At 35.2% G+C, this 16325-nt stretch overlaps 1 protein-coding gene across 1 annotated transcript in view; it reads right to left on the bottom strand.

Moving 5' to 3' along the window:
* SKIV2L2 (superkiller viralicidic activity 2-like 2 (S. cerevisiae)) overlaps positions 1–16325 on the bottom strand; it is a 94722-nt gene that overhangs the window by 5223 nt on the left and 73174 nt on the right. The window contains exons 22-24 of the mRNA XM_008573095.1: positions 14596–14701; positions 10986–11042; positions 9714–9876 (exon numbers count right to left, since the gene is read on the bottom strand). Coding sequence (XP_008571317.1) covers positions 9714–9876; positions 10986–11042; positions 14596–14701 — 326 coding nt within the window. The remainder of the gene's footprint in view (positions 1–9713; positions 9877–10985; positions 11043–14595; positions 14702–16325) is intronic.

The following is a 16325-nucleotide window of genomic DNA, read 5'->3' as shown; positions in this document are numbered from 1 at the left end:
GAAAAAAAAAAAAAAAAAAAAAAAAAAAAAAGAAGTAGGTAGTAAAGAATGTCAAGTTGGATCCAGTCAGACACACGGTCTCTTCTGAATTTCGCAGTCATTAGTGACTTATGGTAATTTCAGTGAAACAGGGCACCAGATTACTGTGGGTTAAGAAGGAAATGGGAGATAGGGAATTGAAAGTGTTCTATTCTTGACTTTTTCCACAAGCCTGGCTGTAAAAGGAATGAGATTGAACATGATGATGACGACAACATAACTGTTACTAAAAAATGACAGGAATTGCTAACATTTATTGAATGCTATGTGCCAGGCACTGTACTAAGGCTCTGTATGCATTGTTATCTTCACAATCACATAGGAGCAATTATCCTCCCAAAAGTAACTGAGGCACAGTTAAGTAAAACTTGCTCAGGATCATTCATCTAGTGAGTGGGTAGGATTTAGACCCAAGATTCATACTCTGTAAACACACTGTTAGGTTGCTAGCTAGAAAAGGTGTGGATGAGGAATTTAAGCACATTTACATGTTAAAATGGCAGCAGAAAGGATGTGATTCAAGATTGAGGAGAGTGGCAAAACACATGGGAGGATGGCCCCGGGATTCAGAGCAATGTTGAAGGGTGGGGTGGTCCTTCCTCTGAGGAGGAAAGAATAAGGAAAAGGACATACAGACATGAGTTTCTAGGTAAGAGAGGCCTAATGTCTTCTCACTTCCTTTTGAAGCAGGAGTGATGAGCTAGAAGGCTGGGGTGGCGATGAGGTAGAAGCTCAAGGAAAATAGTGAGGATCTGGAATTGCCTCTAAGAAAAGGGGCAGAGGAAGCCTACAGAGAAGTCCTGCATGGAGGACAGAGTCTCGGGAGGTAGATGAACCTGGAATTGCATTTTGGCTGTGCCATCTACTTGAGGGACTGTACTCACCAAACAATACCAGTAAGTTGTGGGAAAGACTAAATGAGGTAAGCCTACAGAGAAGTCCTGCATGGAGGACAGAGTCTCGGGAGGTAGATGAACCTGGAATTGTATTTTGGCTGTGCCATCTACTTGAGGGACTGTACTCACCAAACAATACCAGTAAGTTGTGGGAAAGACTAAATGAGGTAATATGTGCAAAGTGCCTGACACATAGCTGGTACTCGGTAATTATCTTTTGCTGCTTCTGTTGCGGCTGTGGCTGCCGCTGCTACTACTACTATTACTCAGAAGGTCTGATGTAATTCTGAGGTTAGAGACTATGGCTGTTGGTGGCACCAATCCATATAATTTATCTTTTCTCCAGAAGAACAGTTCTTTCTGCAAAAGTTTAGGAATAGAGAAAGTGAATTATTAGACTGATCCAGGTTGATGATGCATAAAGCAAAATGACGAACAAGAATCCCACTTGCTTCCTAAATATCTCTATGACTAGAAAAAAAGAACTATCTAAGGGGCTAAGAGGGAAGGTTCTCTCTAAGCATAGTGGCTATGTCCTCTCTATAGCAGTCTACCAAGAGAATGGGGAAGGGTCATCTGATACCCACCCAGAGTACTTCCTGATATTGAGGCAACTCATTCTGACCCGAATGAGCTATTTCAAGATTTTGAAAATTAACAGAACACATGAAAAATATGGAGGCTCGCTGCTTCTTTTACTAGTGTGACTTCACAAAGGATACTTTCAAGTAGGAGAACACTGTCACTAGCTATTCTAACATTCCTATTACCATTTTACAGATGAGAAATGGAAAAGGTGGTTAGTGCTTTTCAAGTTCAGGTTAATAGTCTTAGATCTAGGATTAGAAACCCAGTATCTCGACCCTTTGTCTGAAATGGTGGAGACGACTGTATTAGTTACTTTTTAGAACAATGGCTTCCCTTTCAATCTTGGGGCTAAGAGTTCATGAAAGAAGAATCTTGGACCTTTATAAGCTGGAACCTTGTCAAAGTTGAAGATTCTGTGTTTTTGTTTTGTGTGTTTTACTGTGAACTTGGCTGAGGAAATTAACTGCATTATAAACAAGGATCAGTGAAGGAGAATGCTCAGTTAATGGTTTAAGTGAGAAAAAAAATTAAAGGTATTAATGGCACCTGAAGGACAGTTACCCAGGGTTAGACAGAGAGGATAAAATCGCACAGAACACCTGAGGTTATAATATAGGAATGCCTGTGCCCTTGTATAGGGTGGCAGTCACACAGATATATCTATCCCCCTCTGCTCCTCTAACTAGTTATAAACCTTCTGATACCACTGATTCAAAGAGCAGTAGTCTGTTTCAGTCCTGATATGGTTCTGGGTGGTCCATGCATGATTTTTTGGTATTAGGATAATCATTTGTAGACCCTCAGTGATATCTTTAAAAGTGATATGTACCAACTTCAATCATTAGTATGTCACCCAGATTTTTGCTGTATCACTTTTAACTTAAATGAAAGCCACTCTAGCTTATTTTTTATAAATAGGCCATAGTTATAAAAATAAAATACTACAAAAACAATGCTACTCTAGCTAGATATTACTGCTAACAGAAAGTTGATCACCCATATTCAATACACAGACCTCAAACTCAACATTTCCAAAAAGTGAACTCATTACCTTTCCTTCCAAATCTTCTCCATTACCTAATCTATGAAAACTTCAGTTTATTTATATAACAGAGACAATAATAATCCTTACATCATGGGATTTTTGTGAGAAGTGAAAAAATGACGTATATAAAGTGCTTAACGAGTGTCAACAACACAACAAGAGCTCAATAAATAATGGCCATATTTATTTCTGTTCTCAGTTGCCTTGCAACGAAGAGGAAATCCAGTTGCAGAAATTTCTGGGTTTCTAGAGAGAAGGTAGGAGTTGGGATAGAAGTAATTAACATCATATTACCTATGCAACCAGATTTTAAATGTTTACACAAACAATTCTATTCAAAGGGAATTAGGTAGCATCTTAATAAGTAAATATATGGCACTTAAAAAAATAAAGAACAGATCAGATTCTCACAGGTTATTTAGGACTGAAATGAAATCCTTTACAAAGTCTTCTGCTATGTAGGGCATCAAAGAGCCAGGCACTTTCTCTCACACACATTGTTTTGACTGATCTCAAGTGTGTACCAAGAAACACAATCTGATATTGTTTTAGTACTTCTACAAAATTACTCATGTTAATAACCAGAATCTGCAAAAGTTGTCAAAAGCCAAACCATATGAAGTATAAACTAAAGCAAGTAAACACACATCTAGGCCAGACAGCACTTTCTTTCCATGTCACACTCTGTAAACACTTTAATTTCTGCAAAATTTAGTTCTGACAGTTTCAGATAACAAGAGAACAACTAAGAAATGAGGCCAGTAGGTACAGGGATGCACATACAATGGCTCTGGTTTTTGCTCAGAGTCATCAACAAATCACTGTGTGTGCACAAACACTAACAGTCCACAGCTGGCCTGCAGCATAAAGGCTGTTCTCCACATTAATCACCATAGGGATTAGTGAAGACTACTGTTAAGCAGTGAATTAACTAGTACCTTTCCAACCTACTACAGTTCTCTGGAGTCCCAGGGCTCTCCTTACTACCAGCTGTGGAAATCACGCTGCCTAATCAATTAGGACTGGCTTGACTAAGTGCCAGACAAAAGCTTCAAAGCCATGACCCATTCCCAGGCATCTGAGGCTGACCAGAAACACAAACACACTAGCCTACTGGTTTGTTACAAATCTTTTCTTCTGGTCCTGCCAGAGTAGAAAGAGAAATCAAATACTTTCTAGTTTCTGCTTTTTCCCTCCCCCAGATAGTGGCAAGATACACAAAACATAAAATTCACCATTTTAACCATGTTAAAGTGTATAATTCAGTGTCACCACCCTTTTTATACTTAGGTTTACATCAACATTCTGGAAGAACTTGCACTGAGATATAATTCACATATCATAAAATTCACCCTTTTAATAAACTGTGTAATTCAGTGGTCTTTAGTATATTCAGAGTTGTGTAACCATCATCATCATCTAATTTTAGAACATTTTTATCACCCCAAAAGAAATCTTGTTTCCCATTAAGCAGTCACACCTAATTTTCCTCTTCCCCAGCCCATGGCAACCACTACACTGCTTTCTATCTCTATGGATTTGCCTATTCTAGACATTTCATATAAATGAAATCATATGATATGTGGCCTTTGTGTCTGCCTTCTTTCACTTTGCTAAATGTGTTCAAGGTCGGTCCATATAGTAGCATGAATCAGTATTTCTTTTCTTGTTATAGCTGAAATTGTTCTATTGTATGGATATACCACAATTTATTCAACTTGATGGACATTTGGGACTACCTGCTTTCACTTAAGGGCTTTTTAAATAAACATCAGGCTTACCTGGTTCATGAACAAAACAGCATCATTCTCATTAAGGATAGAAAACAGCATAATTCCCTGAACAGTATTTCTGCGTTCAGCTTTCTGGCATTCCCTAAAGTGGTTCACAGTTCATACCTGACTATAATTTAAAACTCCTATTTAGTTTGGCATAAGTTTAGAATCACATGCACATCCCAAAAAGATTTATCAATAAATCCCAGCTTAGGCTGAACCCTTTCTTGAGGTCAGAGACTGTTGCTTGCACTGCACACAGCACAGTGCCTGATTCCCACTAGGGTTTCAGCATTATCCATCGAACAAATAAGCAGCAGGTACTATTAGCAGTAAAACTGTGACAAAATTTAAACACAGAAACAATACATATTAGTAAAATATTACTCTATTATTATTAGCAAAAGTATTTTTAAAAAGCAAATCCACTGGAAAATCCCTTATGACACTGATGTATCCTGTCCTAGAAAAGGGTAAAACTGCTGTCTGCAAGGCATTTGAGAGAACATGTGATATGGACAGTTGGAGGATGAATGCATTTCACAGCATTTACTTTAAAAACCTATGGCAGGCAGAAGTACAGTAAACAGTTTCAAGAGGTAATTCATCATAGACGCTTTCCTGATGACATGTGCTCAGTAGAAATCAACTCCTTTGTTCACCCTTCATGTATGGTTAAGAGAAAAATATTGTTTATGTATAGTCGGAAAGAAATAGTAACAGAGTTTGTCTAGGTCACAAAAGATCAACTACATGAATTAGTAGACTGCAATTCCAGGCATTAGCTCATACAAATATTTTGTTTAAACTGCCATTTAAATTTAGTTTGATGGAAATAAGAAACAACTACATTCCATCATTTAAAAATAATTATTTATATAAAAACTTCAGAACTCCTCAACTGAATCACAATATAAACTGTTCTCTTGCATCAGACATCCCCCCCAAAACATGGTTTTAATCATTATGGTGTTAATGTTTGAAGCAGCTCAGGATATGAAATGATCACCTATTTTTATATAAAAAGAAAATTACTAGGAGTAAATATGGTTTGAGCACAGCAAATTAAAAAGGTCTGATGCAATTATTTGCTGCCTATATAAAAAAGACACACTATAAACAGTGGGCTAGAGCCTTGATTACAGTATTTTTCTAGTCATATAAAGCATGTACAATAACAAGATGAGGAAAGAATGGGTAGTCTAAGTGAAAGAACTGAATAACATGGTAAAAATAAAAAAGAGAAACAGTATGCTGAAAAAAGGTAATACTACCTTAAGTAAATCAAAGTTCTCATTTATTTTTAAGAGCTAATGTAAAGATTATCCCAGTTTTAGAAAGAAAAGGTTCTAGCTGATTTAATGGCACTCAGACCAGAAAAACATGAAAACTGTGCTGATGTTAGACCTAATTTCAAATTATAATTATAAAACTAAATTTCTCAAACTTTCAAACTTAAATTTTAAGCAAACTGTGATGTAGATGCAGCCCCCCAGTTACTGAGAGCGGGCAGAGTAGACTTCAGACCTGCTAGTATGCTGTGGAAAAGGTCAATTCGTGGGGGAAACTGGTATTTTGGTAGAACTATAAACTGTCTTCAGTTTTATCAGCCTAGGATTTATTTTTCATACTGTGATAATTTTCTATTTAAGTACAAAGGACAGGAAAATAATCCACAAAGATAACTTTCCAGGAATCTCTAAATTTTTTATTCAATCATCTAACAGGCTGGGTCTATTGCTCTTTGATTATTCTTAAAAAATAAAAAAATAAAATAAAATAAAAAGCTACTCTCTCCTCTGCACCACTTATATTTTATGTCATTGTGTTTTGACTTCTCAGAGAAGCCAATATTATATAAAAATGAGCTATTATAGTAAATCTTGAAATTATTTAGGCACAGAACAGTCATTAGTTTCATCCTTATGTTCCAAAACAATGACTGAAGAGTGGTGGTGCTATATTTGATGGCCTTGGTGCCTGTGAAACACACAAGGTTTTATATACAGATGTGAGTTCCTGTGTGTTAAGCAATGTTCACAAGTGAGGTACGTCATGCTTCCCCCTTCTCACAGATTCAACTTCTTGCAGACTCAACTATTGCTACCCATCACAAACTATGAAGAGACCTTCTTCCCATTCATCCAACCCCTGAATTTTCTGTGGATGGAGATAGCACAGTCTACGGTAGGGTTTAAAAATCTCCAGGTGATTCAAAATTTAATGATAAGGTATAATGGTGCTTAAATGAAGTTATCAACCACCATGTGAGTTGTCACAGAGACCAGGATTCAAATCATGGTGCCACCACATCACATAACCCCAGCCAAATTATTTACCTCAGTCTCCTTATGCAAAGTGGTAATAACAACACCCTGAATAAATATTTTGGTGATTAGATGTAAATTACATAAACCTTTTACCACAGTGTCTGGCTAGCTAACACAGCAGTTAGTTACTGAACAGTGATCTTCCCAGTGACAAAATACAGTATTCAGAGGAGAATTTAAAAGCAATTTATCCAGTTAGCTTAGTTGATTAGAGTGTGATGTTATAATACCAAAGTCAAGGGTTGGGATCCCCATACCGGCTAGCCACCAAAGTAAATAAATAAATAAATAATAAATAAAATGAATTCACTAAATGGTCATTTACTGGAGCCTTAGAAAAAGATCTAAGCACATCATAATTAGAAAATAATGTACTATAAACCATAACATAAAAAGCCTTAAAAACCATAAAGTTCAATATAGTAAAGGCTCTCAATTTAAAATTTTAATATTGTTAACAGAGAAATTTAACCTATACATCATAAAAATAATAAAATCAGTGAACTATTACTTCTTTAATATCAGTTAAAAAGCATATAATATTGGGTGTGCTAAAAATGTAATTTTTCTCAAACTAGATCTACAAGCAATACTGATAGTATTTTAAATATTCTTATAATCACCTCTACGAAGGCCAAGCTCATTTTTGTTTTAAAAGAAAGTTCAATGTAAATATCTCATGTAGTAAATACAATTCATGATTATAAACATCTACATACCTAACCTTTTCCCAATGAACATAGTGCTTCTAAATATGATTTTCTTTACTCTGCTTATTGTTTCACTTCTTGTAATTCACTTATAATCACTCCTTATATATTCCTGTTGCCTTTATTCTTTCATTTTAAATTTCTCTTCAAGGACACAAGAAATGCAAAGATACCTTATGTTCTTGGGTTGGAAGAACAAACATCATCAAAATGTCCATGTTACCCAAATGCCTATTGTTACACAATGCCTATCAAAACACCAATGCCATTCTTCACAGAAAAAGGAAAAACAAACTTAAAGCTTGTATGGAACCATAAAAGACCCTGTATAGCTAAAGCAATCTTGAACAAAAAGAACAAAGCTGGAGGCATCACACTTCCTGTCTTCAAAATATACCATAAAGCTATAGTAACCAAAACAGCATAGTACTGGCATAAAAACAGACAAATAAACCAACAGAACAAAATAAAGAGGCCATGCACTTACAGCCAACTGATTTTCGACAAAGGTACCAAGAATATACAGTGGGGAAAGGACAGCCTCTTTGAGAAATGGTGCTGGGAAAACTGGATATCCACATGGAGAAGACTGAAACTAGACCCCTATCTCTTACCATACACAAAAATCAACTCAAAACGGATTAAAGACCTAAAGTTAAGATTCAAAACTAAGAAACTACTAGAAGAAAACATAGGAGAAACGCTACACAAAATGGGAGTGGGCAGCACTTCTTTGAGACTACAAAGGCACAGGCAACTAAAGCGAAAATATACAAATGGGACATCAAACTGAAAAGCTTGTGCACAGCAAGGGATGCTATCAACAAAGTGAAGAGACAACCTACAGAATGGGAGGGAAGTATTTGGAAACTACACATCAGATAAGGATCCAATATCCAGAATATATAAGGAACTCAACTCCACAGCAAAAAAACAAATAACCCAATTAAAAAATGGGCAAAGGACCTGAACAGATATTTCTTTAAAGAAGACATACAAATGGCCAATGAACACATGAAAAAATACAAATGGCCAGCAAGCACGTGAAAAAAATGTTCAAAATCACTAATCATCACGGAAATGCAAATTAAAACCACAATGAGATATCATTTCACTCCAGTTAGAATGGGTATTATCAAGACAATAACAACCGCTGATGAAGATGTGGAGAAAAGAGAACCCTCCTACATTGTTGGTGGGAATGTAAATTAGTACAGCTATTGTGGGAAACAGTATGGAGGTTCCTCAGAAAACTAAAAATAGCACTAACTTATGACCCAGCACTCCCACTACTGGGTATATATCTGAATGAAATGAAATCAATATACTGAGGAGACACCTGCATTCCCATGTTCACTGCAATGCTATTCACAACAGCTAAGAGATGGAATCAACCTAAATGTCCATCAACAGATGAACGGATAAAGAAACTATGGCATATATACACAATGGCATACTATTTAGCTATAAAAAGAAATGATATCCACGTCATTTGCAGTAACATGCATGGAACTAGAAACAATCACATTAAGTGAAGTAAGTCAGGCACAGAAAGACAAATACTGCATAGTATCACTTATATGTGGAATCTAGGGGGAAAAAAGTGTTCTCATATAAGCAGAGTACAACACTGGTTACCAGAGGCTGGGATGGGAGACAGGGAGAGGGGAGAAGTGGTGGACTAATGGGTACAAAACTATGCTATCTACCCTAGGTGAATCACTGTGCCCTCTGTGCATGTATTGAAAAAACACACTGTACCCCACAAATATGGACAAATAAATGTTAAAATTAAAAAAGTAAAATTAATTACTCTTCAGTTGAATAACAGTTAATCGTCAGACTCTTAGAGTCCTGCTCATTAAATTTAATCTGATTCATGCTGCAATAACAGTCTGACTGAAGACAACCAAATTTATTAGATGTACAGTCTAATAATAAATGATTGATCATTTTCAGCTCTGTTATTTTTAGTGAAATTATATAGCAAACCATTAAGTTCTTTATCAAGAGAACAAAAGCAAAAAGTAAAACTACCCATACAAATATTACTTACTAGCACCATCTGTTTATCTGTGATTACACAGACTCTGGCACAGGATTATACACAGTTAAAATAGTTTCCTAAGGAATTTATAATGAGTAGACTAGACTGTACTTATTTAATAATACAAAGAACTGGAGGAGAATAGTTTTATCTAGATAGGCAGAGATTCCATTTTGTTACAAAAAATTTTTTTAAATAATACTTTATTCTGCTCAGTTAAAACAATACCATCCTAAGTACACTTCTTATATCAGAAATCTATGTATACAAAATTTAACCATACCTTCAAAGACATCTGTCATTTTGCAGATATGGGCAAATGTGGCTCCAGTTGCCCATGTATAAACTACATCCATTAAGTGAGGTTTGAATGAGCTTAAATAAATCTCCTCATCAATTTCCAATTTGGCTTCTGCTGAAACTTTTGCAATTCTTTTAGCACATTCCTTTAAAGGTAAAAGATATACTTAAAATTCCTTACTTATGATCTCCCATATCCCTTTCTTTTCAGGTTTTCATAGCCAATATTCCACGAGGTCCCTTTTTCTTCCTAGGTATTATGTCTGCAATGTGGATATTCTGCGTTTAAATGGGCACAGTGCTTGTCCCATTGCTAAGTGATCAAACAGCCAAGCTTTCCCATTATGTTGAAGTGGTTAACTAAGAAAAATATATTAAGAGCGTGATTTTCAGCTCTACAAAAAAACAGAACACTTCATTAAAAGTATTCAAGAACAGCTTTTCAGTAATATCTAATTGTTTCATTAACAAAACAAAGACAATAACAAAACAAATTTAGAGAAATACAAAATATTTTAAATGCTTAAAAAACATAAATCTTAATATTTTCTTTTCTCCACAATGAGAAACTTAGATCCATTCTTTTCTACTAGACAATCTAAAAGGTCAAAAACTCCTAGGCCCATCAAGACATCCCAGACTCTGGAAGTTTAAATTTCTTAGAAAAAATATTAAGGGATGTTAAAGGTTCCATTGAATGGGGCCTTTTTTATAATTCATGTTTTATTCCTCTCTTGTAATGCCTTAGCTCATCTTTCCCTGTCTAACCTTAAAAAAGTAGATAAAATCAATTCATCCTAAGAAAATAATAATCAACACAGATTTATTACTATGAACTACAGTAGCTTTGAGGGCCCAGAGATAGATAATTTATGATAAAACAGATTTTAAAACTTTGTTGTAAATTAGCATGGAAAAATGTGCAAAAAACTTAAATACTAATCCACCAGATGCCATTCTTAATACTGAAGAAGAAAATGATGCAAACACTGAACTGTTGGTATAGCCTCTCCACATCATATGTAGTTTTATATCTACACTCACAGAGACTCCATATAAATCACTACAAAGAGGGGGAGAATGCTTAATTACTAAAATAAAAATAACAAAAGATACTACCAAATTAGCATTAAATGACATGACTGACATCCCAACGGAAGTTACCTCCGAAGAATGATAAACTATGATTAGACTGTCAAAAATGTTTATTTTACCACCTCCTATTCATAAGATATATAGCTCAAAAAAATCCTACCTGCATTTGACGAAGTGGTCCTGCTAACTGCTCAGTTAATTTGGGCATCTCACTAGACTACAAAAGAAAAGGAAAAATAGGTATAAAAATCCAAGTTTAAAGTAATAGTATATACTATCTGCTTTAACAAATGAAACAAAGCTTTTATGATATCTATTAATATCATAAGACTCTAGTTATTAGCATTTAGAGTTTCTTTTCCTCTTGTCCTAAGTTATAATATTCTCTTATTACATTTCAGAGGAAAATATTACACTGCTAAATTAGCAAAGTGTGCTAACTAGCTATTTCCTGTGACTATAAATGGAACTGAGGGAGAACAAATATGTAAACACAGTAGTTTAGTTACATCAACATTATAAACAGTTTTATCATAGTTTAATTTTGAAACAGTTTTAGCTTCTAGGCAACTGTCAATCTATAAAAACTAAAAATCTGGGATAAAGAACATTAAAACTAATGCTCCGAATTTTTATTTTCCCCAGATATTTCTTTTTTTTTTTTTTTCCCTTTTTGTCTTTTTTCGTGTCCGGCAACGGATCGCAACCCTCAGTGTCGCGCCCGTACCGGACCGGGACCGGCAACGGGATCGCAACCCTCGGTGTTGCTCCCACACCTCGCTCAGCCAGTGCGCGGGAACCGGTCTGTATGTGGGATCCGAACCCTCGGCGGGAGCGCCACCGCGCTCGCAAGCAGCGCACTGTAGCAGTGCGCCACCGGGCTGGCCCTTCCCCAGATATTTCTAGATCTTTAACCAAGTATAAGACAGTTAAAAGTTTAGTCTGAGTTTCAGTATTCTTAACATTGCTTTCCCAACTAGTAAAAAGTTTGTCCATTCTTTAATTAGATAATAGAATTTCAGGTCTATCATTAACTAGCTAAATGAACTTGAACAAGCTGCTTAAATTCTGTGTGTTGGTTTCTCGCCCTGTCAAAGAGAAATAATAAAGCCAGATCCTCAAAACTGATGGGCTCATCATGAGAATAAAAGATATTGTTTGTGAAGGAATTTTGAAAAAGGTAAGAGTTACTATGCAAAAATAAAATTATTATAAAAATGATATGAATGTGTGTGACAGAATTTAAAGTAATTACAGGTAAGTTTTTAAAAAAGCATCTATAGGTTAGTTGCAATGCATCTGCCTTTATTTTAAACATCAGTAGTTATACAGGACTTGGTTTTGATTTGCATCAAGTATATATGTATATTTTGTAACAAGCCAGCTTCTACTATTATTCCTGTTAAAACCAAAAATTATTGAATGATAAAAAAAGCAGAATGGCCAGAAAGAACTTAACATCTTAGTTTAACAAAGAATGCAAGACTGCTAAATGTCTTTAATACTGTATCTATTCATGGTCAACAGTAACTGATCACCTACCTCTTTGCCAGTCACTATTAGATAGAAGGCACTGGTCTTGATATAGTGCGGCTAAGTGTGATTTTACCCAATGCTCTCCCACCAGGTATGTGCATGGTTTGTCCCCCATCTCTCCTTTAGGTATCAATTCAAACTGCAATTTATAGTGAGGCCTTTTCCAATCATCTCATTTAAAATAATAACCCCATCCCACCAGTGATCATTACCTAACTCTTCTACTTAATTTTCTCCAAAATCTTCATCACCATTTTACAGCTTATGCATGCATTTTATTTCTTTATCTTCATCCACTAGCATATGAGTATCATGAAAGCAAAAATTTCTGTTGTATCTGAAGCACCTAAATCTGTGTACTGCACACATTGGGTATGTAATAAATATCTGTAGATACTTTATGTTTATATTATAAAGACTGTGATCTTTAAATTACTTTTAATGTTACTAAAAAATGTGGGGGCACAGTTTTAAAAATGCATTTTTAAATAGAAGTTAGTATATCAAGCAAACTTCATCTTACTTATGACAAGTACCTTACTATATTTACTCTTCTTTCTGGCTAGAAAACATTCTGTTAAAAGTATCAAAAAAAATTCCATATGACTTTTAGTACAATTTTCCATCTCAATGTTGAAAAGCACCACCACAAGAACTGATGACAGTGTTTGTTGTTTAACTGAACAAATCTTAACCGCATATAGTGAGTGACATCTTGCCCCAAGATTTAAGAGTTGTGGTTTGCTAATACCCAACTCTTTTAAAGAAGAAAAACCTGCCTCTCAAAAGACAGGATTATCGTAATGACACAGTAAAAAAAAAAAAAAAAAAGCATAATTCAAGAAATTAGCCATAAGACAAAGACTGACATGGGCAGAGGATTACCAATCCCCAGTCTCTAAGCCCTATTAGATCTGTTCAGGGGGGGGGGTGTCGGTGACGGGCCATAATAATCATATACAGTGTATATTGACAAAAAAAAAAAAAAAAAAAAAAAGCATAATTCAAGAAATTAGCCATAAGACAAAGACTGACATGGGCAGAGGATTACCAATCCCCAGTCTCTAAGCCCTATTAGATCTGTTCAAAGGAAATTTGACAAATGTCCTTAATTATTATCTTGGAAACTGATGTAATAAAATTTTCAACCTAAGAAAAATAACAGGCAAACATAGTATTTTGTAAAGTAATGCATTACTCTTGTATATAAATTATTCACAGGTGCATGGCAGGTAATATCAGGAGGACATAAACTGTTTTTGGATTACTGTCCTATTTATTATCATTGCCACTATAGCTGTAATTTTAACAGTAACCAGGGATCTGGGGAGAAAAGTATCCACCTACTTTAAGAAGGAATATATTTGATCTCATTAATAAATAAGGAAATAGTTAACAGGTAAACAGAACAATGGCAGAACTGAAAAAATAATTTGTCTAACATAACTCACTTGAAAGTTAAACTATACAATAAAAGGTCTTCTAAAAATTAAGATAATATTAAATTATTTCTAGAAGGCAAATATCCTTGACTTATGCTCATTCTATCCACTTTATCCACAATGAATAAAATCTTAAATCTTAAACGTGACAAAATACGTTTTACTTTTTAAAACAAATCATATTAGTTTCTAGAATGCAGTACAAGGTTAATTATTGTTCTTGTGTGTTCCATACAGCACTTCATTTTTTGATTTCTTAAGAAGTGTTGAAAATGAATTGACCACGCACATGAAAAAAACGACTGCTAAACCAATAAGAATCTGCTGGCCACTACCTCAAACCCTGCCCATGAAAACTAAGACTTCCGTCTCTAGTAGAATCAGCTGCTTCACAATTATCCTCCATATTGGCGGCATGGGGGTGTTAATTCAACCTCATTATCTCCTTCATTTTTATTAGATTTTCCTAATTTTACTTTCACTCATCTTTTTTCTTTCTAGGACTGTCTGACTAGGCCAGACATTCAAACAATGAATTGGGTTATAGAACAAATTTAAAATTTAGCATCTGATTAATGATGACTGTTCACAAAGAAATCCTACTTTATTCTCCTTTCTGATAATAAACATTTAATTATTTAATTCTTTGTGTTTAAAGTTGCATTGATTTCTCATTAACATTAGCCATAATAAGTAAACATAAAGTAATATTTTATAATTTAAAATATCCATAATACTATTAAAACTAAACTACATGATTCATGAATAAGATATGTAAATCTATTCACTTACATTCTCTTGAAACACAAAGCAGCTTAATAATGCCGTTGCCTGTTCTGCAGAAAGGTCATTGAAAAGGCCATTAAACATCATCTCAGTTAGAAGGAGCTCATCAGCACTATAATGCCATAAAAAAGAGAATAAATTTCAAATGTCAGAATATAAAGACACACATGTGCACACATACATCCTTAACATGTAGTTTTTTAAAAAAACAAACATGTAATTTTTAGTAAAATGTATTATTTTACCATGAGGAGTAATTAATGAAGAGTGACAAAGATTTATTTAAGAAAATGGTAGGTCTTTATATTTAGCAATGTATAAATAATAAATGTAAAATGGGCATTTCAAACAAAGATCCCAAATACCAAAATGCACATATTCATTATAATAAAGAACTATTTCTTAACTGTTGTATACCAGGAAAAATAGTCATCACCATTTATTATCTGGGTCTAAAAGACTCTCTTAATTATTTTTAGCTTTAAGTAATTTTACAAATAATTTATAGAATAAAGCGATAATGAAAAACCAATTTATTAGAAATCTTAATTAGAATGTACCCACAGAAAACCCACATTTGACTCCATATTTTCCCAGTGTTGAAACTGTACAAGATTACTAAGATGGGCAACGGCCTCTGAATCCAACAAACTGCTTCTCAGTCATCTATGAACCTGGAAACTATCCAGTTGATAAATATGATTCTAGATTTCAAATATATCCATTACAGATACTAGTTTATCATTCTGTTTCTTCTTATACTTGCATTATAAAAATTTACTACTGATTCCAGATTTCAAATACATCTTTTTTTTTTTGGTCCTTTTTGTGACTGGTAAGGGGATCGCAACCCTTGGCTTGGTGTCGCCTGCACCACGCTCAGCCAGTGAACGCACCGGCCATCCCTATATAGGATCCGAACCCACGCCGGGAGTGCTGCTGCGCTCCCAGTGCTGCACTCTCCCGAGTGCGCCACGGGGTCGGCCCAAATACATCTCTTTTTTAAGTTCTAGCTTATTACTTCTGGCTCCTCTTTTGCCTCATCAAAACTTGTGACATTTAAGTTAAGGAGGACAGAAGTAAGTTGGCTCTTAAGGCAGGAAACATTCCTCACAGTAGGAAATAACTGAAGAATTTTTTGGACAGTGTTGTAAATTGTATTTTCTAAAGATGGCCACAAAAGCATTACTTATTTCACATGTTCTTCTAGAACTGCACTGATTTATGTAGACTGCTGTGTGCACATGTGGCCATTTCAATTAAAATTATACAAAATTTAAAATTTAGTTCCTCATTCTCACTAACCATGTTTCAAGTGCTAAACACATGTGGCTTGTGGCTACTATAACAGATCAGTGCAGATATAGAACATTTCCATCATCACAGGAAGTTCTACTGGACAACAGCCACTTCCCCATCAATAGGTAGAGTCTAATATTCCTCCACTTGAATCTGGGAGTGTTTATGACTCATCTGTAACTGAGAGAATGTGGTGGAAATGACGCTGTATGATGTCCATGCAAGGTTACAAAAGGTAAAGCTAGATCAGAAAAGATGATGCAAGTTCCACCTTAGCCTGCTAGAATGATGACACTGGAGCCTTGAGCCTCCATGTAAGCAGCCCTACCACCCTGAATCTGCCATACTGTGTAGAAGCCCAAACTAGCCCACACAAGCCAAGACATGAGAGGGAGGGAGGGAGGGAGGTGGAAGAGGGAGAGGGGGAGGGGGGGAGA

This window comes from Galeopterus variegatus, unplaced genomic scaffold (assembly GCF_000696425.1).
Source record: "Galeopterus variegatus unplaced genomic scaffold, G_variegatus-3.0.2 Scaffold875, whole genome shotgun sequence".
NCBI lineage: Eukaryota > Metazoa > Chordata > Mammalia > Dermoptera > Cynocephalidae > Galeopterus > Galeopterus variegatus.
The sequence above is the reverse complement of the archived record's forward strand: the minus strand, read 5'-3'. Positions and strand labels throughout refer to the sequence as shown.